This window comes from Octopus bimaculoides, chromosome 7, assembly GCF_046866305.1.
Source record: "Octopus bimaculoides isolate indiv1 chromosome 7, ASM4686630v1, whole genome shotgun sequence".
In the NCBI taxonomy this organism is placed as follows: Eukaryota; Metazoa; Mollusca; class Cephalopoda; order Octopoda; family Octopodidae; genus Octopus; species Octopus bimaculoides.
Window position 1 is genome coordinate 36190037 of NC_142934.1, and position 27524 is coordinate 36217560.

The 27524-nt window shown below is 36.8% G+C and overlaps 1 protein-coding gene across 9 annotated transcripts in view; it reads right to left on the minus strand.

Annotated features, from left to right (window-relative positions):
* Positions 1–27524, minus strand: part of LOC106875848 (excitatory amino acid transporter 3-like) — a 410144-nt gene that overhangs the window by 92058 nt on the left and 290562 nt on the right. For 7 of the 9 annotated variants that reach the window (XM_089355173.1, XM_052969531.2, XM_052969529.2 and 4 more), the window contains 3 exons: positions 23459–23585; positions 13726–13959; positions 1255–1449 (listed from right to left, as the gene is read on the minus strand). In XM_089355173.1, coding sequence (XP_089211299.1) covers positions 1255–1449; positions 13726–13959; positions 23459–23585 — 556 coding nt within the window. The remainder of the gene's footprint in view (positions 1–1254; positions 1450–13725; positions 13960–23458; positions 23586–27524) is intronic. The other 2 variants (XM_052969535.2, XM_052969533.2) reach the window with 2 other exon arrangements.

The following is a 27524-nucleotide window of genomic DNA, read 5'->3' on the forward strand; positions in this document are numbered from 1 at the left end:
TTGGAATGTAATCCTTTCTGTATGTGGCCGAGCATTATCCTGATGGAAGGACACCTTTCATCTTGAAACTAGAGATGGTAATTTTTCTTCTAGTGCTGACTTAAGCTGTGCACAGTAAATCTCCTTTGTTATCATTTGGTTCGGGTTTAAAAGTTCAAAGTGGACTAAACCTTTCATACCCCACTAAACAGATAACAACACCTTATGTGGATGAAGACCTTCTTTAGCCTAAGGTGCTGGTGTTTCTCCTTTCCCTACCCACTATCTTCGACGCTTCACATTTTCATAGAGAACCCCAAAAAGGTTTATTTGTGAGATATGACAGCAAAGAAGAGCATATATTCACTCTCTGTGTGCAATTAAACTCGGAAAGTTCATGAGGAACCCATTGATCCAATTTTCTGACTTTTTGCTGATGGCATGCAGGTGTCGATGAATGATTGAATGACCAAATCCAAGCCTCTCTGCTAGTTCCGCAACAATTATGATGGGATTTTGTTCCACCAAGGTTTACAAGATGTCCTCATCAAGCTCTACAGATCTTTCAGGACATTCTCGTCAAGCTCTACAGATCTTCCAGGATGAGGTTCATCTTCTAGGCCATAGTTTCTGGCTCAGAATTTCTGGGACCACCGTTGACAGTGGCTTGCGCTTATTGTCTTATCTCCATATACTGCATTAATATTCCTCACACTTTCTGTTGTGTTGTTGCTTTTATTGAACTCATAAAGCAAAATATGCCGAATATGCTCTTCGTTACTTCCATTATAGCTTTGTAAAAATAACTTAAAATTGAACTGCACTCTTCAAAATTTACACTAAGAATGACAAGGTAAAATTACTACCTGCTTTTATAGCAAGTTGATGCAAGTAGTTTATCCTGTTCCCCTCTGACTTTTAGCTCAAGCAATTGAAAAACAAAAACGCATTATTTATGGGATGACACAATAGAGAGACATCTTCTTAGTCCTTTCACTTTAACCCAGCAGAAAATCCAATCTAATGTGGAAAAAATATAAATAAAAATGACTTTAAATTTTGTTTGTGTTTGACTAATACATATTAAAAATTGTTAATTATGGGATGAAAACGAAGACTTAATTTTATAGATATAACATAATGAAATAAGAAAATTTATAAAATATGTAAGTTCCAAAAATGCTGCTAGTTCTTATTACTTCTGTGATTTAATAAATCCACCCTTGCCCACCAAAAACAAACCATCCAAAACAAAACAAGAAATAGTTAACTTACACAAGTACTATCATATTGCCAGCATTTAGATCAACACCTTGGTAGTTTGCTAGGAACAGAGCTGCTGTTACAATGAACAAAGCACTGCCACCCGCATTTAATGTCACTACTAGAGGTAGTGATACTCCGATCACCCGTTTATCAGCACCATTTCTCTCCACAAGACTAGATTCCATTTCTGGAAAGGCGGCAGAACTAAAGTAATAGAAAAAAATGAATAAATAAAAAGAGTTGTTGAAAATGAAAAATGATTTCTTTTGACTATTCAATGTTTAAACTAGTTATTTAAAGTTATTTTTAAATCCATTATACTATAGTTATAGGTGCAGGTGTGGCTATAGATTAAGAATTTTACTTCCCAGCCACATGATTTTGGGTTCATTTTCACTACATGATACAGCCGACAAAAGCTTTGTGAGTAGATTTAGTAGACGGAAACCGAAAGCCCATTGTATATACGCATATATTCTTTTATGCATTTCAGCCCAAAGGGTGTGTTCATGCCAGAGCACCACCAGTATTAGAAAATTACCATTTTTAAATCTCACAACGTGAGATATTCAGCAACAGTACTTTGTAGTAAAGATTGCTTGCCAACATAACATGGCAGTCCTGGTTTAGGACTAATGTTGCTGTAATTTAGCCCCAGGAGACATCGTCTCCAGCTGGCTATATGACATGATCTGTGTCCTTATATTTTCAAACAAGGGAATCTAGCACTCCAACTCAGCTCAAAACAATATCTGTGTATCGCAATTTCTGGGTTATTTCCCTTCATCAGCACAGAATAATTGTTTGAAAACTATATATTTCGAATGGGAATTTGGCAGCACCACCTCTAACTGAACAATTATTCTGTGCTGATGAAGAGAAATAACCCAGAAATAACAATACTCAGATATTGTTTTGAGCTGAGTGGGGGTGCTAGATTCCCTTGTTTGAAAATATAAGGACACAGATTGTGTCATATAGCCAGCTGGAGATGTCTCCTGGGGCTAAATTCCAGCAACATTAGTCCTAAACCACGACTGCTATGTTATGTTGGCAAACAATCTTTATTACACCACCAGTGTTATCACCCTTTTCAATGGCCATTCTTATGTGATTGACTTTTGGTGAAGGAGGGAGTTCAATATTGCTGTTTTCTTTTGAGTTTCTTGCTGCAATGTAAGTTTATCTGGGACCTTGTATAGGAGGAGGTCAAGTTGTTTCTTGAAAACATCTAGTTCCACTTCACATAGATCTCTCAGATGTTTGGCAAGGTATTAAATAGCCATGGGCCCTTGAATCCCAAACTATTGCAGTACATGTGATATATGTATATATATAAGATTCACTTGAATTAGGTACTTAAATTGAGGCACCAAGCCAGTCTGGTATAGTCTGCACAGCTCAAAGTTAGGTGAATAAAGAGCAAATAAGTAACAAGGATGTCCAGGTATCAATGCATCATGACTGTTTCAAGCAGCTCCATTTAATCTATCAATGAAAACATTACATCAATTTGAAAGAAACCATTCTCCTCAGATGCAGACAACCATACAGATTTCCAATATAGAGGATAAATCATTGTTTTTAGCACAATTTACATCAGTTCTAAAATCTGAAATAATTACATTGTTTTCCTTTGCTATGTTTGTGGCAGAATGAACTTAGGGAAAAATGTATATCTAAAGCCTGCTATAATTTAGAGAGTAGTGGGAGGGGGTCAAGAAAAAGGAATGGTGAGATAGTTAATTTATATTTATCTTTATTATATTTATAAGATTTTATGCAGCATATAGTCTACAACCCTTTAGAGTTAAATCCATTGGGAGTTGACAGTTATGTTCCAGTTGATGGTAATAAATTAATTAATGTCAGATACCCTCCCCGGCCCTTATTTTACTGGGACTATATATCTAGCTTTATCTACATAAAAGGATATGTTTCAGAGTTGCTAGTAAGAGAATGACTGATGGAGAAGAGGTGATAACTAGAAGGAGGAAGGGTTACAAGGTGTATCATAACTTAGCCAATTTGATATATCAAAAATTTAGAAAAGAATTTTAGAACAATATAATGGCAAAAGGATAGATAATTAAACTTAAACCTTAGAAATTGGGTACTTTAATACATAAGACAAAGTTCATAAGGCCTTTTCTAAGCATAAGCCAGTCCACTTATGCGTACCTTTCTTCATTGGACACTAAACTCCACTTGCAAAGACCTGTTGAGGCAAGTGAAATCGAAATCGAGTTTAAATTGGACACTAAACTCCACTTGCAAAGACCTGTTGAGGCAAGTGAAATCGAAATCAAGTTAAATTCGACGACTGGCACCCATGCCAATGTCGTCTCCTTCATTGGACACAAAACTCAGCTTGTGAAGACTTATTGGGGCAAGCGAAAGCGAAATCGTGATGGCACCTGTGCCCAGTGTCGCCTTTCTGGCACTTGTGCCTGCGGCATATATAAGGACATTCGAGCGAGATCGTTGCCAGTGCCCCTGGACTGGCTCTTGTGGCACATAAAATACACCATTTTGAGCGTGGCTGTTGCCAGTACCGCCTGATTGGCCTTCATGCCAGTGGCACGTAAAAGCACACACTACACTCTCTGAGTGGTTGGCGTTAGGAAGGGCATCCAGCTGTAGAAACTCTACCAAATGCTGTGCGTGAGAGGACCCAGCAAGCCAAGTGAGACCTAAATCTAAGGCCTCAGCCAGTCCACTTATGCGTACCTTCCTTCAGTGGACACTAAACTCCACTTGCGAAGACCTGTTGAGGCAAGTGAAATCGAAATCGAGTTAAATTCAACGACTGGCACCCATGCCAACGTCATCTCCTTCAGTGGACACGAAACTCAGCTTGCGAAGACTTATTGGGGCAAGCGAAAGCGAAATCGTGATGGCACCTATGGCCAGCGTCGCCTTTCTGGCACTTGTGCTTGCGGCATGTGTAAGGACTTTTGAGCGAGATTGTTGTCAGTGCCCCTGGACTGGCCTTCATGCCGGTGGCACGTAAAAGCACCCACTACACTCTCTGAGTGGTTGGTGTTAGGACGGGCATCCAGCTGTAGAAACTCTGCCAAATCAGATTGGAGCCTGGTATAGCCATCTGGTTTCACCAGTCCTCAGTCAAATCGTCCAACCCATGCTAGCATGGAAAGCGGACGTTAAACGACGACGATAATGATGATGATGATTGCTATTATAGTAGGCTTTGGATATACATTTTTCCCTAAATTCATTCTGTCACAAATATAGCAAAGGGAAACAATGTAATTATTTTGGTTTCTAGTACTGATGTAAATTGTGCTACAAAAAATGGTTTATCCTTTATATTGGAAATCTATGTGGTCATCTGCATCTGAATAGAGTGGTTTCTTTCAAATTGATGTAATGTTTTCATTGATCGATTAAATGGAGCCACTTGAAATGGCCATAATGCATTGATACCCGTAATGCAGTCATATCCTCATTAGGGATTATATAATCCAAAGTATTACACTGGTTTAAATCCTATCATATAATGTGAAAGTCATTGGTATATGTTTGGGATTATTGAAATTATCAATATTGGGGGAAAGCAAGAAGAAAATGGAGAAGAAATAGATGTAATTAATAATTTATTTGTATGTTACAAAAAGATGACAGTTTTTTTAAAAAAACATAACAGTACAAATAAATTGAATTACATGTTGAAAGCTCAAAAAATAAATTAAAATAAAATAAAGAACTTACATATATGTTTCAGTTCTGTCATCTAGTTGATGGGAAGGAATTTTGAAGCATTTCGTTTAATGCTAAGAAAGTTACCATATTCTAACAATATGGTGGTAGGATGACTTCAAGGTTAATATAGAGCTCATGGAAGTTAGGTAATCATTTTTTTTCTTTTGAAGGAAGTATAGAGTATTAGTAGGTTAAAAGTTAAAAGCTATATATTGAAAGTGTATTTGATTGATGGGTTTTATATATTTGTGAATATACTATGTACTATATGTTATAATTTGAAATAGATAAATAAAAATTAAAATCAAGCTAACGATAAAATAAAATAAAAATGACTATTAAAACATTAAAACATAAAATAAAATAAAATAGACTAAAAATAAAACCTATGGATTATTCTTATTGGTTTAGTGAGAGATTCATATATGACATGATGATGATGGAAGAAAATTTGAAAAATAACCGTTATAATGTGTATCGACCATTATTGATTAGGACATGTAGATACATATTTAAATGCAAATTTTAGATTAAAGCAATAGGCGGTTGGGACAATAGACATCAAATACATAGTGACTCATATATGTTTTATTGAGTATATGTGTGCACATAAATGTACATTAGAACTATTTAGTATGAACACCAGTTTGAATATATAAATGCAAAAACAACTAAAACAGCTAAGAAATATATGCTATAGTGAGGAAGAAGAGTAAAAGAATATCAGATAAGGTTATTGGATATAAATTCAAGTTCTAATAGGTATCGAATTTGCAGATAGAGTATTAAGTTTAGTAAATTAATGGTAGATATTTAAAGATTATTTACTATAAAGAAAAATATTTAATCATTTGATATGTGTAATGGGTATGATATTTAGATTCAAAATTAACAAAAGTGAGAAGGAAAGATAAGATGAAGAAAAACGGTGATTTACTTTTTATATGAGTTATGGTCGGTGCGCAATGAGTTAGATATAAAATACAAAAATTTCTAGGTATAAATTCTAGATCTATTATGTATATAATTAATTGGGTTTGATATTAAGTAGATTATTAATGGTGGATATTAGGTCTAAAAATAAACAGGGGAAAATAGTGAATTCAGAGAGGTTAGTGGTATTTATAGAATAAATATTTATGAGGATATTAAGATACAGAGGAACTATTTATGTTCACCGGGTTTTATATAAATAGAGGGTTTATAAATATAAATTCAGGATCCATTAGGTAGAGAAATCATTCATGGCCTATGCTCCACAGGGAGTGAAGGGCTTAAAGAATATATATATATATATGTATATATATGAATAATAACAATAAATGGAGCAAAACGCATATAAATAAAAGTTCCTTTAATTCCTACGTATGTTTCAAAATATATGTGCAATCTACACCATAGAAGTAAGAGCTGCTGGAATTGCACATATATTCATCATCAGGGAACCAGCATATAGAAGCAAGAAAAATGCGAAATGATAAGGTAACTTACGAGTTATAAATAATATTATATGGCCAAGTGGCAATGGATGCAGAAATAGATATTATTTTACATTATATTAAAAGATATTATTCAGAGGACATTTGGTAAAAAAAAAACAATAATAATAATAAAAAAAGAAAATAATAATAATAATAATAATAATACCTAAAACCTTAAACTAGTTGGAAGAATGGAATTAATGATAATAAATGAAGGTATGTCTCTGCCAGTGCTGACATCGATACACTCTTTTATTTTCCCCTTCTATAAGTAATTCCTTCCCAGTAATGCAACATTAGCTATCTCTGTACCACTAGTAACTTTAACTAGATATGCCCGATCTTCTTGTAAGCATGTATATTGTTATTATTATTTCTCAACAAAATATTTTGTACCTTGTTCTACCATTGATTTGCGTTAACATCCGTATATTAATATATTACAAGGCAACGATTTTTTTATTTATCATGTTTACATTCTTCGCTTCAAATCAGTATGTTATTAATTTTAATATCATCTTAAACAATATCTATTACTGCCTCCATCGACACTTGTCTTTTATTTTCCTCTTCTCTAGTTAGTTAAGTAATTTCTTCCTAGTAATGCTACATTGGCTGTGTTTGTACCATTAGTAACTTTAACTAAATATTCCCGAACTTCTCCTTGTAAGCTTGCATAATATTATTATTATTTCTCAACTAAATATCCTGTACCTTGTTTTACCATTAATTTGCGTTAATATCCATATATTAATATAATACATTACAAGGCTATAATGCTTTTTTTTAATATTTACATTCTTCGCTTTAAATTAGTATGTTACTTTTTTTTTTCCTTAAGGAGAAATTTTTATATATGATGAACTCTCTTGATTCTCTCCCTTCCTCCACATTTGGATTAGCTTATAGTTTATGACTTCAGTTTACTTTGCTGTGATCCATTCTTCCCCCCTCCCTCCTATTTTAATCATTTAATTTAAACCTTTAGTATAGCGTTTACAGCCCCCTTTCCGTTATAACTCTATGTAAACCAGCGTTCTTACTTCTAACGGTCACTTACTTGGCCATATAATATTATAATATTATAACTCGTAAGTTACCTTATCATTTCGCATTTTTCTTGCTTCTATATGTTGGTTCCCTGACGATGAATATATGTGCAATTCCAGCAGCTCTTACTTCCTTGGAGTAGAGTGCACATATATTTTGAAACATATGTAGGAATTAAAGGAACTTTTATTTATATGCATTTTGCTCCATTTATTGTTATTATTCATATCTACTCAAAATGCATTGCTTTAATTTGGTATCTCTACCTATAAAACGGGTGTGATATCCTGTTTTTTTTTGTGTGATTTTTGCTACCCATGGTAACCATTAACAAATTTACATTGTCAAGGTTTTTTTAAACTGAGATAATATTAATATATACATAAACTAATATATATATATATATATATATATATATATATATATATATATATATATATATATATATATACATATATATATATATATATATATATATATATATATATATATATTTAGAGAGAGAGAGATGATAAGAAATGGGGCAATAATTAACAATAAGTGGATCATTGGTGTTTTAAAGTCATTATTTAATTAAAATAGGAGCATGTATTATTCCTTTACTTAGCCCATTGTACACACTGTATTGTACATACTTTAAATAATAACTTTAGCCTTACAGGGAGTAACTTAGAAGCTACAAATTAGTATTACATATGTTCAGTAACAACACCGGATATCCCTAATAGCTGTAAGTCCTTCGGCTTACACCGCTGGTCAACTAGTCACCATTAGCACTGAATGTAGAAACCTACGTGGAATTATGAAAATAACTAAATATAAGATTATGGATTTAACAAACTCTCTTGTCTTTGATCCTCCTACTGACACATAGAATTATGTAAGTCATTAAAATGTAAGACTATTGAATTAATGAACATTTTCCCTTTCTTTTCCTTCTATTTTACCTTTCCCATATAATCGTTCTGAAGATGTTTATCAATTGTAACAAGGTAAATGCAAATTTACCCCATTTTGATAAATAGAAACAGCTGTAAACATACTCCTATTTTAATTAAATAATGACTTTAGAACACCAATGATCCACTTCTCATTGTTAATTATTGCCCAATTTCTTATTGGCTCTATATCTATTAAACCATGGTTTACCTTTAAATTACCTACTACCGTATACCTTATAACAAGGACTATATATACTGAGGTAATACACCAGGAGTGCCTACGGATACACCTATCCCTCATTGGTTGCATAATTTCTATCTTACACTATATATATATATATATATATATATATATATATATATATATATATATTGATATAGATATATTGTTATACTTGGTGATCGTCACATTTTGTCAATTAAACACATACACTATATATTTGGTTTTCACTTCAGCTTTATAACTGAACAAGTAGCCCTTTAGTGTAACTTTGGTACTTGTGTGACCATTTTCCTCATCTGATCAAAGTAGTAGAATGGCCAGGGACCCCATAAATCCCTGGTCTGTAGAACATAATCATTTGAAAAAATCCCTGTGCAGATAACAACTGTAGAGTATGTAGACTAAATCTACAGATAACTGTAAACCTAGGAATGCAGTTTTATAGTATAAGGTGTACCAAAGGATGCTGCAGAAACAGGACAATGACATACACTGGGGAGATAGTATGTAGTATAGGTGAGCAGATAAGTGTACACTGGTGGGAGCTCAAGTAGGAAAAAGCTCATCAGTGCACTACAAACATGTTCAGTTAGAATATGGAAGCTTGGTTAATAACATAGATGTTAAGATATTATCAACACATAAAACAGACACGATACTCAAACAGATCATGGAGGCCACACACAGAATAGTAGATAGACTGAGCCTCAACAGAAACCATGAATGGAATACCCCCCCCCCCACACACACACACTCCATCATGCTATGCAACCTAATGACTAAAGGCAGAATGAGAAAAAAAAAGACATACAAAGACACACATACACATACTAAAGACAGAAAAAGAAAAACAACAAAAATAAATAAATAAATAAATAAAAGACATAGGTACAGTGTAATGGGCAAACCCATATACATGCACACAAGACATACATACTAAACACATAGACACACACACATATGCAGATAGGGATACATAACATAAAAATACAAAATGGAATCACCAGAACAAGAGGAAAGATGTGGGATAGAGAGTTGTTGAAGAGGTCACATGAAAGAACTTTGACAAAGAAATTAAAATAACATTGTGTAACATGATATTTGTCTTTAGGTAACAACTGTTATATCCTTTTTGCTTACTCCTAGAAAGTATGGCTAATATTTCCTTCAAACTTTGCTTTGTTACATTTGTTCAAACTCCAAAGAATCCCTCTCAACACATGGCTATGATGCTCCCCAACTACTCATGCTCATGATCAGAGATACATATATTGTCAGCCACTAAGGGACATGCTCAAGTGGTTAAGGTCAAACAAATGACAAGCAAATCTGTGGTATTGAGCAGAATATTTGTTACAATGATATTTCTGCTTCAGCAACTCAGTGCTGAATCTGTCTGAAAATGGGTGAGTTTCAAAACATTGATGTCCAGTCAAAGTTCGATGGGAATAGTAGTCATTTCCTTTGATTTCTAGATGAAGCAAATAGGAAATAACACTTACTGACCAAAGAAAAAATTTTGTTACATGGTGTAATAGTAATAAAATTGAAAGTATAATAATATCTGTTTCAACACATGATTTCACACTAAGAATCTTGTAAAACAAATACATAAATGTATATATATAGAAGTTTTTGTAAAAAAAAATAATAATTGATGCTGTCACAATGCTAAAAATAGATTTTCAGAAAGTTAATAACTATTTAAAAAAAATTTTGAAGCCTTGTGATTGAATTTGGTAGGCAGAAATTACCTTCATGTAAGTGCTTGTGTCTCCTAACAGCATGACACCTTAAGGAAAGAAGTTTTTGTATCGTGTATGTGTGTGTGCATGTGTGAATTATAAAACAATGGTTTTATTTGGATTTGAACCCATGAGCAGGAGTCAGATACCATATAAATTCAGCCATTTATAATATCATGGTTTTACTTTTTGTGTCCTTGAGCAAGGCAGTTCATTTCATGTTGGTGCAGTCTTCTCAACTGAAATGCATACCAGCAATAGCTGAGAGTGAGGTGGGAGGTTTAATCTTGTGGAGGACTGATAACTAATCTGGCAATCTGCCATGACTTGTACTCTCTGTTGCTTTGAAATTGAGGTCATCTCTGGCCAAATGAGCTGGTAGACTTAATACAAACAAGATTTATAAAAAAGAGTTTATCATATATTATATATATATATATATATATATATATATATATCATCATCATCATCATCATCATCGTTTAACGTCCGCTTTCCATGCTAGCATGGGTTGGACGATTTGACTGAGAACTGGTGAACCGGATGGCTGCACCAGGCTCCAATCTGATCTGGCAGACTTTCTACAGTTGGATGCCCTTCCTAACGCCAACCACTCCAAGAGTGTAGTGGATGCTTTTACGTGCCATGCTCAAAATGGTGTTTTTTACGTGCCACCTGCACAGGAGCCAGTCCAGCTGCACAGGAGCCAGTCCAGCGGCACTGGCAACGATCACACTCAAATGGTGCTGATTCATTCAAAACAATGCAAATAAATAAGTATTACATTCGATGGAATCTGAATGTTAAAGGTTAAACACACAATTATAACAATCCACTGGGAATCAGATAAAGAAATAAACCTGGCAATGTTTAACTACCAAAGCCAAAAGCAAGCAGGGATAACAACTACCAAATTCAGAATTAATTTCTTGACAGCATGTCATTATTTTTTTTTTTACTTAGTTTAATCATAAGACTAGACATGCTGGAGCACCACCTTGAAATGTTCAGTTGAACAAATCAACCTTAGTAATTTTTTTTATAAAGCCTGATATTTATTCTAGTTTTTTTTTTTTGCCAAATCACTAAGACATGGGTGCACACACACACATCCTCAGTTTCTATCAACCAAATACTCTGGGGCATTTGCTGGCCTGGGGCTATATAGAAGAGACTTGTCCAAAGAACCACACAGTGAGATTGAACCCAAAACCATTGGCGCTTGATGCAGTCTTCTGGACTGCCAGCTCCTGTCAAACTGTCCAAACCTTGCAGGCTGGGAAGATGGGCATTAAATGCTAATGAGTAGACCATAATTCTTTACCCACAAAATATCAAAACAGTGACCCTATTCAGAGCACTTAATAAAACAAACCAAATATAGGAGTAAATGAGAGACAGTTGAATCAGAGAACCCCAAACACTGTAGAGAATTGAGTTCTTAGTAGGGATTGAATTAGTATATATATATATATATATATATATATATATATATATATATATATATATATATAGATAGATAGATAGATAGATAGACAGACAGACAGACAGATAGATAGATAGATAGATAAATAGATAGATAGATAGATCAAAATAGTTTGATTCAGGCTCCAGAGTTTCACGTGTGTGGCTAGTCTGAATGAGAGTTCAATTGAAGAGAGTCAATGTTTACTACTGGATGTTAGCCTGCAATTGGTTGAGAAAGGTCATCTGGTATAGTGGTCTGATGTTGGTATTAAAATACTCTTCAACTCCCATAATGTCAAGCTAAGCTACTCCTGCTCAGACAACATTGCATGCATCAACAGATGTAAAAACGCCTGATACAACCCCTAACTCCAACTTGCAACATCCGGAACCCTACCATCTGCCCCCTAGGAGGATCCTGCCTCTCAAGGGCTGTAGTATACAGAGCCACTCTTACGCCATCTGATGACATTGCTAGGTACTATACAGGCAGGACAGCCAATGACTTCAAGAGAAGATATTCCCAGCACTTGCATTCATTTAGATCCGGGGACAGAGACAACTCCACTTCCCTGTCATGCTTTCTCTGGAGACTTTGTGACCGCCGAGACAAAACACCCAGCATCAAGTGGACTATTACCATATTCACCCAACACCCCTAATTGTCAGCTGTGCCTCTGCGAACAACTGCATATCATCTACTAATCCACAGTATCCATCAACAAGAAATATGAGGTATTGTATTGCTGTCACCAGAGGTACATCCTTTTAGTAAATTTCAAGCCACTGGCCGCCAACAACCTGGATATACCTCCTTAGTACCAACCATACATAGCACTGCCTGCACCAAGGTCACTGTCAGAAATTAACTCCCATGAACAGCACTGCAAATCACCAATCCCCAACATTTCTCCATGCCTGTTTACCTGCATACTCTCACTCCTTGTACATCATCCCTTATGCATGACCACACAAGTATATGTGCATACACATGCATGTGAATGAGTGCATATATGCATCTGCTCGCCATATACATGTGCACGGATGTGTGTGCATGGGAATACACATGTGCACCCGCACATGTGCACATTTGAGTGTGCATGTCCTCATGTGCATATGTACATGGAATTAAAGGTGTGCATGCACATGTGTATGTATATGTGTGTGTGTCTGCATGAGTGCAGATGTATGAGTGTACATCTCAGCACACATACACACTCGTATAAATATGGATGCATACATGCAGATATATGGAAATATACATGTACATATATACCCACACATCTACTTCTCACCAACCACACAACCAACTTCTTGTCCACCACGCGGTCAATTTCCTGTTCACCATGCAGTATTTTCCAACTAATTGTTGTTGCTGAAATACCAACATCAAGCAGCTATACCATGTGACCTTTCCCAATCAATCGCAGGAAATTGACCAGTAGTAAACATTGACTCTCTTCAATCGAGCTCTCATTCAGACTCCAATGGCCAAAGACTAACCATATGATTGAAACTCAGAGTACCAAGGAGTCTGAATCAAACTGTTTTGATCTAAACATGTAACTCCCAATAAATGAATTGAGTGCCCTTCTTTCTACTCACTGATATATATATATATATATATATATATATATATATATATATATATATATATATATATGTATGTATATCATCATCATTTATGCATTTATATATATTATACACTTTGAAATCTATCTGTATTTACCATACACAAATCTCTAGTTCTTATAAATTAAATGGTTACAACTAAAGAGGGTAGTTAAGTTGTTAACCTGGTTTATGTTATTTGCAAAGGTTCCATCAACAGTAATATTGTTTTAACTTACCTGCTGGTGAAAGTAAATGCTAAAATATAAGGGCGTATGCAGGTGAAGAGGAACTTAAATGGGTTTTTCCGGAAAATAATAAGGTATATCAGATTTATGAAGACCAACATATGACAAGCCAGTCCAGTGAAAACAGTAAGGCTAAACATTCCAAGACTGGTGAAAAGTGTGTTGATGTCCTTAATACCTGCTATTGATGCCATTATCAAACTAGCGACGCCAATTGGAGTTATTCTGCAAAACAAAATACACAGAGCTGCAAGAACAATTTAAAAATCACTAATACTATGAAACCCTCTCTTAAGGAAACAAGTCTTCTCTTTTGTACAGGTGGTACACTGAGATGAGTATAATTGCAGGAGAGATGATAAAAGCATCCAATGCTAAGTCATGGAAGGACTTAGGGGTTAAGCAGGACTAGCTTCAGATTGGCCAATAAAGAATTCTGCCAACTTTGTAACAAGGAGCTCTCATCCACATTTCCCATTGATAACTCAGCAGGGGTTCTTCTCTGTATACAGAAGAGTCTTCTGGGGAGGTGGAGAAAATACTAGAGAATGTATTCTCTAGCTGATCAGCATATGCTAAGTAACTCGAGCCATTGAAAAGACACCAAAGCAATCTAGGGGTGATAATCCCTATTTTTGAAAAGGGAAACAAGAAAGAGTGCTCCAGTTACTGAGCAATTTCCTTCTTGATCCTCTCTAGCTAGCTGTTTAGAAAAGAGGTGTAGGGAAATTGTTGAGCTCAAGCTAGCTGAAGAACAGTGTGGCTCCCGTCCTGGACCTAGCATAGCCAACCAGATATTCACTCTATGGCAGGTGTTTCAGAAATCATGGGAGTATTACCAACAAGAATATGCTTGTTTTGTAGACCTTGAAAAGGCATATGACTATGTGGAGGGTTTTAAAGAAATTTGGGATTAATGGGCAATTTCTAATTACTATGTATTTACATAAATGCCAAGATATTTGTGTTTGGATTAATGGTGATGGGTTGAAACTTTTCAATGTGGATGCTGGACCTTGGCAGAGGAGTGCATTGTCACCTTTCTTTTTCATAATTTTTATGAAGTGGAAAGACATGCACAGCTGTTGTGGAAATGGAGTCACAATTGGTCAGTGTAGGATCAGTTGGCTGATATTTCCAGATGACATGGTGCTACTTGACTCATCAGAAGATATTTTCCAGCATTTACTGAATGGGTTTACTGATGGATGCTGCAAGACAGAGATGAAAGTTAGTGTTGCTAAGACTGAGATTTCCCTGTATGTCAGTGGAAGATCACTGAGATAAGTGGAGAAGTTTAAGTATCTTGGGGCTGCATTTACAACTGATGGGCAGCAGAAGGCCTTATTGGAGGCTAAAATTGCATGTACTGGCACAGTTATGTGCAAGCTTCAGCATTTAGTCCTTAGGAGAGGAGAGGTTAGTAAAGGAATCCATCTTCAATTCAGTTTTTATACCTATCTTCATGTACAGTTAAGAATGTTGGATAATAACTAAGGCAATTTTTTCACAAAAAGTTGAAATTCATAAAAACATTCATTTCAAGGTTAAAACCAATGATAAAAAAAACTTATTTTTTACTATTAATCATTGTAATTAATCAATTTTTAAAGTTAATAAAGTTAGAATCATGCAATAAACTTAAAATAAAGTTAAAAAATGAAATTTCACTAAAAAGAAAACTTTTTTTTTATTAGATACTGAAAAGAATAAATAAATTCATTAATATATATTTTCATGTAGTGATTAAACCTAAATTTGATATGTATTTCTGCTAGTTTATAGAACTGTTGTATTGGACTAACTCTTCAGAGTTATTTTTAGCATTCCCTGTGGCTTGTCCTACCCTCTGATATTAAAAATTATTTGACACCATGTATGTCCAGCCTTTTGAACACAAACAAGTCTAGCATGTCAACAGACACATATACATGATGGTTTTCTTTCAGCTTCTGTCTATCAAACCCACTCACAAGGCTTTGGTCAGTCTGAGGCTATAGTAGAAGACACCTGCCCAAGGTACCATGCAGTGGGTCTGAACCTGGAATCATGTAGTTGGGAAGCAAGCTTCTTCCTACACAGCCACACTTGTGCCAATATTATATCTTTTTATGTATCGTTTAAATTTTTATCTGAGTTTAATTGAACTGAATCATTTTCTTTCATAGTTGCATTGCTAGATCTTTTTGAAGTTGATTGTGGAGTTCTTTTGTCATTGACTTATTGAGCTGCCTTTTTCCTGTTTCAAGTAATTTTAATTTTGATTATTGTGATTATCTTATTATTAACTCAGATGGCAAAGCCAAAAACATGTCAGAAAGGAAAAGCTCTTGAATTTACAGAAAAATTCTCAAAAGAATTTGTTTTGTCTCGCAATAACCAGTGATACTGCAGACTGTGCTTTGTTAACTACCTTAAAAAGACTAGTAAAATTGAACAGTCACCTTTCAAATCATTTGAATTTACTGAAAATGATAAACCTTGGGGTGCAATGGTGACTTAAGTGCTTCTTGAAGCTGGCATTTCTTTTCACAAGCTCACTAATCCAAGTTTGAGAAGTCTCTTTGATTCTATCAATACATCATTACAATCTCAATCTACATGCCAAAACTATGTTGATGGGCTTAATGCAAACACAGCTGAAAATTGCAAAAGCTGCTTGGCTGATCAAAATGTAATTCTAAATTGTTAATGAAAGTGAGATCAATGACAAAAAAATTCTTAATGTACTTATTTGTTCAGTTAAAAATCCCTAATAAACATCATCATCATCATCATTTAACGTTTGTTGTCCAAGCTGCCATGGGTTGGATGGTTTGACTGGACTGGCATGCTGGAAGGTTGCACCAGACACCAGTATGATTTGGCATGGTTTTCTAGGGCTGGATGCCCTTCCTAATGCCAACAACTCTAAGAGTGAAATGGGTGCTTTTACGTGACACCAGTATGGGTATCATTTGCATGACACTGTGGTACGTTTAATGCCAATTTGCATGACACCGGTATCTTCCATGACTGTAATTTTGCTCAGCTTGATGGGTTTTCTTCTGAAGCATAACATAATGCCAAAAGTCTCAGTCATTGCCTCCATGATGTCTAACACTCAAAAGGAAGTCAGCCACTTTGCCTCTGTGAGGCCCAACGCTTGAAAGGAACTCAGCCACTTTCCCTCTGTGAGGCCCAGCATTCAAAAGCTGTTCTTTACATGCCACCAGCACAGGTGCACTTGTCTTGATGGGTCTTCTCAAGCACAGTATATTGCCAAAGGTTTCCGTCACCAATCATTGCCTCTGTAAGGCTCAAAGTTTGAAGATCATGCTTCACCACCTCATCCTATGTCTTCCTGGGTCTACTTCTACTACAGGCTTCCTCCACAGTTAGAGATTGGCACTTCTTTACACAGCTGTCCTCATCCATATGCATCACATAACCACACCAGCACAGTCGTCTCTTTTGCACACCACATCTGATTTCTCTTATGCCTAACTTTTACACTCTGTCAAACATACACACTGACATTGCACATCCAGCGAAGCATACTGGCTTTATTTCTTTCAAGCCTACGTATGTCCCTGGCTGTCATAGCCCATGTTTCACTGTCATGCAGCATAGCTGTTCACACACAGGCATCAAATAATTTGCCTTTCATTCTTTGTTGCCAGCAGGAGCTCTCTGAATTTTGCCCAGCCTAATCTTATTCTCACAGCTATGCTCTTGGAGCATCTACCACAACTACTAACTTGGTCACCTAAATAACGGAAGCTATTTTACTACCTCTAGCTTGCCCCACTGGCAGTTGATGGAGTTTATTTTCTGTGCATTTTCAGTGTTTATTGTACCTGTATACGTTCCACATACAAAAGTTAGTTTTTCTGTTAACCTTCCTCTGATGTTGCTGTGTCCAATGCTTACACTGGGAGCATCTTATGGAGTTTCTGCCTACACCTTTTCTATAGATTGAGCAGGGGTGTCTACCTGGAGGGACTTGTGATTTGTCAGCCTTCCTACTTACTATGACTTTGGCTTTTGCTAGGTTAACTCTAAGGCCCTTTGATTCTAGACCTTGCTTCCATACCTGGAACTTCTTTAGTTCAGGTAGTGATTCAGCTACAAGAGCAAGGTCATCAGCATAGAGGAGCTTCCAGGGGAAGTTTGTATTAAATTCCTCAGTTATTTACCTGGAGGACTATGATGAACAAGAGGGGGCTTAGCAACAATCCTTGGTGAAGCCCTACTTGTACCCTAAATTCTTTGCTGTACTCATTGCCCATCTTCGCCTTACTGGTAACATCTCAGTACAAGGCTTGTACAGCTCTCACCAACCACCCATCTATCCCTAGTTCCTCCTCCCTCTCATCAAATTTCTCAATTAGGATGTCCCTAAATCTCTGACCATATGAAAGGTCCTTTAGCTTCCAAATTCTTCTTTTCCAGATTGGTCTGCTTCTTGGCATCTTTCTGGGCTGGAGTCTAAAGTTGCTAATGACTAGTCTATGCTGGGAGTACATTCTTCACCAGGGAAAGTCTTTGTATTTAGGAGCAATCATGCATCCCACTGTCTGGTAGGTTGTCAGGTGGCTGACTGGCTTCCTGAAGTTGGTGTTGCAGATCAAAAGGTTATTTGCCTTGTTCCCTCTTCATTTCAGGAACCAATTCCATGGATCCCATGAACACAATGGAAGATATCATGCTGCTGTCTAACATTTTAATCCCCAGCCACAAAGATGAGACCATTGTCACTCGCCTTTGAGGAAGCCTGCAGAAGAATATCATAAAAGTGGTCCTTCTATTCATTTGGTAGGTCCGCTTGTGGGGTGTAGGCAGATATAATTGTAGCTATGCTATTCTGCAAGAATAGTCTGAGCTTAAGTACTCTATCGCACACTCTGACTATCTCCATGACCTTATCCATTCATTTCTCTGCAAGAAGTATGCCCACACCACCTACTCCATCACTGTTACCTTCCTAGAAGATTTTATACCTATGTGTCTTGCCTGTGAGGAACCTGGCTGAAGCTCCTCTCCACCTTACCTCTTGGATGCAACATACATCAATATGGCTCTGTTTAAGCATCTCAACAATCTAGTTAGACCTACATTTCAATGTGTCTATATTTACTCCTATTGGGGGTGAAAGTAAGGTAACCATTGTGAATATAAGCATTACAGCAACTGCAAATATAAATATAAATATGTCAAAGGAGGAACATAGTTTGGAAAGGAGAGAGGTATGTAAGTCTTCTGATGCAGAAGTGAGGCAGGGCTCTGTGGAAGTTTTTGGTATAAGGGAAGAGATTACTGGTATAAGAAAATGGATTTTCGGTATGGGAGGAGGGATTTCCAGTATTGGTGGTGGGGGCAGGAAAAGGTTGGTGCACCACAAACAAGAAATGGAAGAAAAGGTTAGCTTCGCCACAAGAAAATTGAAATAGCAGCAAAGGACAATAGTGAAGCAAAGAATGATAGAAACACATGAGAATTATGTCAAGTATTTAAAGGGATATGATTCTAGAAGTTATTAGAGAAAGTAACGAATTACAGGTTACAAAGTTATTTTAACTCAAGAACATTAGCATATGAGTAATACATGCTAAATGAATGAAAAGAATGATGAACAATTAAAATCTAGAGAAGTTTCTTAGCTTAGCAGCTGGACATTTCACGTCGTGATATGACGGTGTCAAATAGCAGGGCAAGATGAGAGGGTTTGAGAGAAACCATGTGCAAAGGGATTCTTTATATAATCTACAACTGGAAGTGGTCAAATAAGTGGCTGGCTTTGCTACAAGAAAATTGAAATAGCAGCAAAGGACAATACTGAATGGAAGAAATGGCTAACTTTGCCCCAAGAAAATCAAAATAGCAGCAAAGGAAAATAGTGAAGCAAAGAACAATAGAAACACATGAGAATTATGTCAAGTATTTAAAGGGATACAATTCTAGAAGTTATTAGAGAAAGTAACGAATTATGCCACTCAGATCAGCTCTAACTGTTGCAGTTGTAGTGACACTTTATAGCAGACGACTGTTATATGTTCAATGTCCGGAGTTTTATCCACACATGCGCAGGGACTAGCTCCGGAAGGAATACAGGAAGAGTCTCATGCGCATGCATGGAGTTCGACACCCAGCTTTGGCGCCTTTTCTCAGTCTCTTCGTTGACTGATCTCCGTCAAGCCAAGACGTCCAACAGAGCTCTCTCACATGTCAGCACCAGAGCTTCACAAATAACCACGGAAATCATTCAGAAGGCGTCTCAGTAACCAAGGGCGACGAGCTACCGAATTCCCTCCAAGCGTGAACTGAATTCCACTGTAAATAAATATTGTTATGTTGTTCAGAATCTGCGTTCCGTTGTTTCTTCTAGAAATTTAATGTACGGAAGCGGTGTACACCTAATGGTGTATAACCACTTACCTACACAGTCATCACTCAGATCATCTATAATTAGCTAAGAATATGGCAGTTCCAAGAGAAAATTTTCTCCTACTATTGTCTAATGCTGCTCAATATATGGTAGCTGCTGGAAAAACATTGCAAGTTATGTACCCTAAGCTCTTCCACCTGCTTCTCCCACCTACTGCACAACTGTGCTCTAAAAATAAAAGCTTTCTATCTTGCTGTTGATTGTCTGATTGCCACCATCAAGACTGCAACTGTAAAAAACAATGTTGAGAGCAATACAAAACAATTGGATACCCACCTCAGCCAATTGTGACCAGGTGGGATAGCTGGTTGGATGTTCTACAGCATGAAGACCAGTGGATTGAAGTATTTCGGTTTGCAAGACAGTGTGTCATGAAAAATTGTGATGTTGTTGGAGAGAAGTGCGTTCACATGGATGCTAGTTCACTTGTAGTTTGTGATTCTGCAGAAAAATAGGCTTGGAAGTGCCACAATGAAAGGCTGCTAAATGTAGAGAACACATGGGAGAAGGAAAGTCTGCCTAATGTGGATTCAACAGAAGGACCAGCAATCTGAGTAGACAGTAACCTGGTAGATAAAGCTCCTGGCCATCATGAATCACCCCTGAGATGCTCAAAATATCTAACAGTGTGGGTTATAGTCTAGTCAGCTGAATAGTTAATCAGGCTGTACATGAGGAAGTCATCTCTAATGACTAGTGTAGCGCTATAGTCAACTGCTGCAAAGGTAAAGGTGGCACCTTAGACAGAAATAATTTCATAGGTATCAAATTGTTGGACCAGGTAACAAAAGTTACAATAAGGGTCATAGCTCAATTAATTAGGAAGGGAGTTAGTCTAGATGAGATGCGGTTTGGTTTTGTGCCAGGGAGAAGCACCACTGATGCTATATTCCTGGTAAGGCACCTGCAGGAGAAGTATTTAGCCAAAAATAAACCATTGTAGTTGGCTTTTGTTGACATGTAGAGAGCCTTTGACAGGTCCCTTATCTTGTGGGCAATATGAAAACTAGGGATAGATGAGTGGTTGACAAGAGCTGTTCAAGTAAAGCAATGAATTTAGTGTACAGGTAGTTCACCAAGGATCAGGACTCAGCCTCATCTTATTCATCATTGTCCTCCAGGCAATAACAGAGGAATTTTAAGACAGGTTGCCCCTGGAAGCTCCTCTATACTGATGACCTTGTTCTTATAGCTGAATCTCTACCAGAACTAGAAAAGAAATTTCAAGTGTAGAAGCAAGGTCTGGAATCAGAGGGCCTTAGAGTTAATTTGGCAAAGACCAAAGTCTTAGTAAGTAGGAGAACAGACAAATCACAAATCCCTTCAGGGAGATGGCCTTGCTCGATATGTAGAAAAGGCATAGGTAGAAACTCCATAAATTCAAGCTATGGACACATAAGAAGTGCAGCAATATCAGAGGAAGGTTAAGACAGCAAGCTGGCAAAAACGTTAGCACACCAGGTGAAATGCTTAGCAGTATTTCATCTGTCTTTACATTCTGTGTTCAAATTCCACCGAAGTCGACTTTGCCTTTCATCTTTTTGGGGTTGATAAATTAAGTACCAGTTGCATACTGGGGTCAATCTAATCGACTGGACCCCTCCCCCAAAAATTTCGGGCTTTGTGCCTAGAGTAGAAAAGAATATCAGAGGAAGGTTAACAGAGGAAGTAGTCTTTGTCTGTGGCAGGTGTATAGTACAATAAACACTAGAAATATACAGAAAATAGACTCCATCAAATGCTATAGGAGATACTTAGAAGTAGTAGTTATTTGGGAGACCGAGTCAGCAGTGGGTGTGGATGCTCTGAGGGTATAACTGCTTGAATAAGAATAGTTGGGGCAAAGTTCAGAGAGCTTCTACCTTTGTTGGTAACAAAGGACCTCCCCTCAGAGTGAAAGGCAGATTTTATGCTGCCTGTGTGCAAACAGCCATGCTACACGGCAGTGAAACATGGGCTGTGACTGTAGAGGACATGTGAACATTTGAAAGAAATGAAACTGCATGCTTCACTGAATGTGCAATGTCAGTATGCATGTTTGACAGAGTGTAAGCATCTTGAGAGAAAAATTGGGCATAAGAGTCATCAGTTGCTGTATGCAAGAGAGAAGACTATGCTGGTATGGTCATGTGATGCATCAGCTGTGCAAAGAAGTACTGATTTCTAACTGTGGAGGGAACCTGTGGAAGAGGTAGACTCAGGAAGATGTGGGATGAGGTGAAGCATCTTCGGATGGTGAGTCTCATGGGGCAATGACAAGTTATCAAGACCTTTGGTGATTTGCTGTACTTCAGAAGACTTGTCAAGCCAAGTGAAATCATAGTCATGGTCAGTGCTGGTAACATGTAAAAGGTACCCATGGTAGATACATAGCAAAGAGATAATACTGGTATGGAAACACAGCAAGGACATAATGCCAATATAAATAAAGCAAATACATAAATATGGACACACAACAACGACATACTTCCTACATGAACATACAACAAAGACATAATCTGAAAATGGACACAGTAAAAGGTAATCACGACACAAAAACAGCAAGGACGTAGTCCAAATATGGACATAATCTCAACATCCCAAAATGGACACAGAGGAAGGAGATAATCCTGACATATAGACACAGCAAAGACAGAATCCTAACACAGACACAATCCCACGTTGGACATACAGCAAAGGGAGATACGAATATGGACACACAGCAAGGACATAATCCCAACTGGAGAGACAGTAAGAGTATAATTCAAACATGGACAGACAGCAAGGACATAGTCCCAACATGAACACAGTAAAAATGTAATCGAAACAGGGACCGGCAGCAAGGACATAATTCCAACATGGACACACAACGAGGGCACAATCACATGGACATGATTCCAACATGGACACAGAGCAAATCCATAATCCCTGTATGAACACAACAAAGGATGTAAAATCAGTATGGACACACAGCAAAGACATAATCCCAACACGAACACAGCAAAAGCATAATCACATGGACAGACAAGAAGGACATAATCCCAACATGGACACACAGCGAAAACACAACCCCAACATGGGAAGGCAACAAAGACATAATCCCAACAAGAACACACACCAAAGATATAATCCCAACAGGAACATACAAGGACATAATACTTTTGAATATGTACACACAGCTAGGACACAATCAACAAAGATGTAGACATGTTTGAAATTCAGTGTGTCTTCTAAGATAGAGAAAGTATTTGTCCCTGTTTAAGTTCTTCCAGTTATAAAGCACTGCAAGTGTGAAAGTAAAAGAGATAATTTACTTACTTAAACAAATACTTAAATATTTCTGCTGTGATGAGACTGGTTGATTCAAAGAACATATGAAAAGGTTCTCCTTTTTCTTTCAAAGAACCAGCAACCATACCAAACAAAAAACTGAATGTAATAAGTCCTGTAAAGATAGAATAATATTAAAATTACTTGTATTGATATGTCATCAAGCCCATCATGAAAATCCTTTTACTAGCTTTATCAGGTTCTTAAAAACTAATTTCTTAAATTTATTCCATGTCTGGTATAATATCTGTTAATTACTTTAAGTTTTTTTTTTACTTTTAACAATTAGAGCTCATAAGGTATAACAGATTTCTTTTTTCACATGCCATTTTAACCCTTTTGATACCAGACTGTCCAAATAAGGCTGAGAATTTTGATAGTGAATGACACCAAAACTGCTGAAATAACCTAGCCATATTTAAATGAGAATTTCAGCACAAATCTTGTTAGTACATTCATGAAAGCAATGTGATTTCACTGCATAAATCATTTGAGTGAGTTACAGTATCCGACATTATTTGGCATGCTATCTATCCTCTGAGAATCTTTGGAGATTTTTCCCCCCACATTTTTTCTACACTATTATTTGAATTTTATTAACACTGACGGGAAATGGATAACAATTTTATGATGTCAACTAGTGAATCAGAATCTGACGGATTTTCAACTGAAGATATGGAAAAATCAAACAAAATATGCAACCAATACAAAAATTACATGGTATGTGAAAATGAATTGGATATTTCTATTTCTGAAAGTGAAAGCGATTCAGATGATAACTTAAACAGTGACAAAGAAAATGAATATATCTTACAGTAGTTGTAAGTAGGAAAGGGATGTTGTTGGATATAAAAGAAGCAAAATTTAAAAAAAAGAGGTTAAATAATCCAACAGCAGAAATATTTGATAGTGACTGCATACAGAAGTAAGAGGCAAATCAATTTTTTATCTACTTGTAAGCAATTTTTTATCTACCTATGTGGATGAAAAGGGCACTCCATTCGTGAACCTTGATTATAACAAGTACACGGGCAGTGTAGATTGGTTGAATCAAATGAACTATTACCCAGTCTACCAAACAAGTAATACATGGTTGCAATATCTGGTTTGGTATTGTAAATATGAGTATTGTTAATGCATTTATATAATATACCAAGTCAGGAGGGGCAGAAAATGATGTGACCGTCTGCAGTTCTGAGCAGCAGCTGTAGCAACGCAGTTGAGAGCTGATTTTTCTTCCAAAAAAAATAACTTTTGGGAGAAAAACTAAAGCTTACCAGAGGGACATCTCTCTGAATTCAGCTAATCTCCATAAATTAGAGAAAATCAAGGGTCACAAAAGGCAGTGCTGTGAATGTCTTCATTAAAGAAAAAGAAATGCTTTTAGTGAACAGGTTGTTGAAATGAGTTTCCAATATGTATTCTGCAAGCTTGCATTATGTAGAGTGGGGTACTTTACAAGTTACCATCATAGAAATATTGTGTGATTTGTAAACATATAATTTGATTTTATAAATACTTTTTTCAAATTTACCTCATCTTTATTTTTTATTTACCTATAATTTTAATTTAGAGGTATCAATTTGTATTGTGAATCATATTATATATAATAGAATGCAATTTGTGTCTCATTGGTTGTGCTAGGGAAAGAAGAGTAAAGCAACAAACAGCATGGGAGTGAGTAACAGTCAGAGGTGGTAAAACAAGCTAACAGCATTCAAAAGCTTTGTTCTGGAGACAGTGATATTTTAATCAAAATAAAACTGCAAATTTTTATCATAAATTGTATTTAGTTTAGCAGTTTGAGACACACACACACACACAAATATATATATGAAATTAAATACTAAACACTTTTATTTTCGAAATATTATCATACACATAACAGATGTTACATGAACAAGAAAAAAAAAATATATATATATCGGCGCAGGAGTGGCTGTGTGGTAAGTAGCTTGCTTACCAACCACATGGTTCTGGGTTCAGTCCCACTGCATGGCACCTTGGGCAAGTGTCTTCTACTATAGCCTCGGGCTGACCAAAGCCTGAGTGGATTTGGTAGACGGAAACTGAAAGAAGCCTGTCGTATATATGTATATGTGTGTGTGTGTGTGTGTGTGTGTGTGTGTGTGTGTCTGTGTTTGTTCCCCCAACTTTGCTTGACAACCGAGGCTGCTGTGCTTACGTCCCTGTAACTTAGCGGTTCAGCAAAAAGAGACCGATAGAATAAGTACTAGGCTTACAAAGAAAAAGTCCTGGGGTCGATTTGCTCAACTAAAAGGCGGTGTCCCAGCTTGGCCACAGTCAAATGACTGAAACAAGTAAAAGAGGAAAGAGTAAAAGAGTATATAGGTGCAGGAGTGGCTGTGTGGTAAGTAGCTTGCTTACTCAACTTCCTGTCTTGTGCGTTAGTTACTTCCGGTAGACACGAAGAACAGAGTGGATGGATGTGTTTCAGCTCCGTCCAATGTTGAACTTTTGAGAAGAACTGAAGAACTGTGTGGACGGGTGTTGTTCGACGCCGTCTAATATTGAGCTACTGAGAAGCCAGCAGAGGTAGGTGGAATTGTTTTTTGAGCTAGGTTTAATTTATTGTGTTTCATTTGTTTCATTTGTTTCAGTAAATTCAGCCTAGCTCTGGGTAATTTCTTCTGCCACGTCGACTGTAGTTGTTTGTTCATATTTAGTGAGCAAATTGTGTTTCTCGTTCGTTGTTATTGGTGGGCGTGTTCGACTCACCATGACAGCGGACTGAGAATTTTTTGTGAAAAACTTTTTGTGTCCCAATTAATTGAGAGAACTGTTGTTTTTGTGGGCGTATCTCGCCTCTGATAAACTTTGAAAAAAAAAAAAAAATTCTAACAATTTGTGAAGGATTTCTCTGTGTTCCTGTTGCTGTGACCCTGGATTGCCCTTACTGGAATACCTGCTAGGATTACCGAGTGGCTGGAATTGTGTTGCTGTGTCTTGAACTGTCTTCCTTCCTTCTTTTCCTCTGCTATGTCTTTCTGTTCCTTTTGTATTTATTTATTTATTTATTTAAACTATTTAATATTTCATTAGAAGCTTGAGATTTGTTGTGAAAATAATTGTCTTCATTGAACAATATTCTTGGTTGTTTCTAAGATTTTGGATTTTCTTGGCTGCACTAAATATTCAACAACATGACACTTAAGCACCTATCAATTAGGTTAGCTGGCCTAATGTACTTCATATTTACCAGAAAATGGGATGGATGTGTGCAAATACACTTTATTTGGTGAAGAATGTGCTACCAACATAAACTACTGTTTAGGGATTCAGAGTAAGAGGTTGAACTCTCACACAATTTGCTGACTGAAGGTATGGAAGTTGAAAGATTCTTCTGTTAGGGAAATTCTGCTTATAACAGACACGTAAAAGCACCCACTACACTCTCTGAGTGGTTGGCGTTAGGAAGGGCATCCAGCTGTAGAAACTCTGCCAAATCAGACTGGAGCCTGGTGTTGCCATCCGGTTTCACCAGTCCTCAGTCAAATCGTCCAACCCATGCTAGCATGGAAAGCGGACGTTAAACGATGATGATGATGATGATGATTTATTTTTACTGTGAACTTTTTTGAACTTTTCTTTGGATTTTTGTGAAACTTTTTGAACTTTTTTTTTAAGGCATGGCAAAAATAAATAACACTGTCTTGGAGTGGGAACTGTGCCCACCCAAGCAGTGGTTGAAAGAACTGGAGAAGAGGACAGTGGTCATGCGGACCTATTGTAGGTCACGCAATGCCATTACCCTCTTCAACAAAGAGGTTATTGAAAAAGAGTTGGCAATTTGTTTGCCAGCAAAAGCATTTTTCATCTCCAGGGGGGGTCAAGTACGCAACGGTGTGGTTGTTGTTCGACTCCCCTGAGGAAGCTGCTAATGCGGCCAGTCAGACTCTGCAGGGGGAGGAAATTTTGTTCCTCCCCTCTTACTGTGGAAGGAGAACAATTAGAGCTTGGGTTCATGGACTACCCCCAGGTTACAAGGTCGAGTGGATCGCTGACACCATCCGGCAGGGCTTGGGGGACAGTG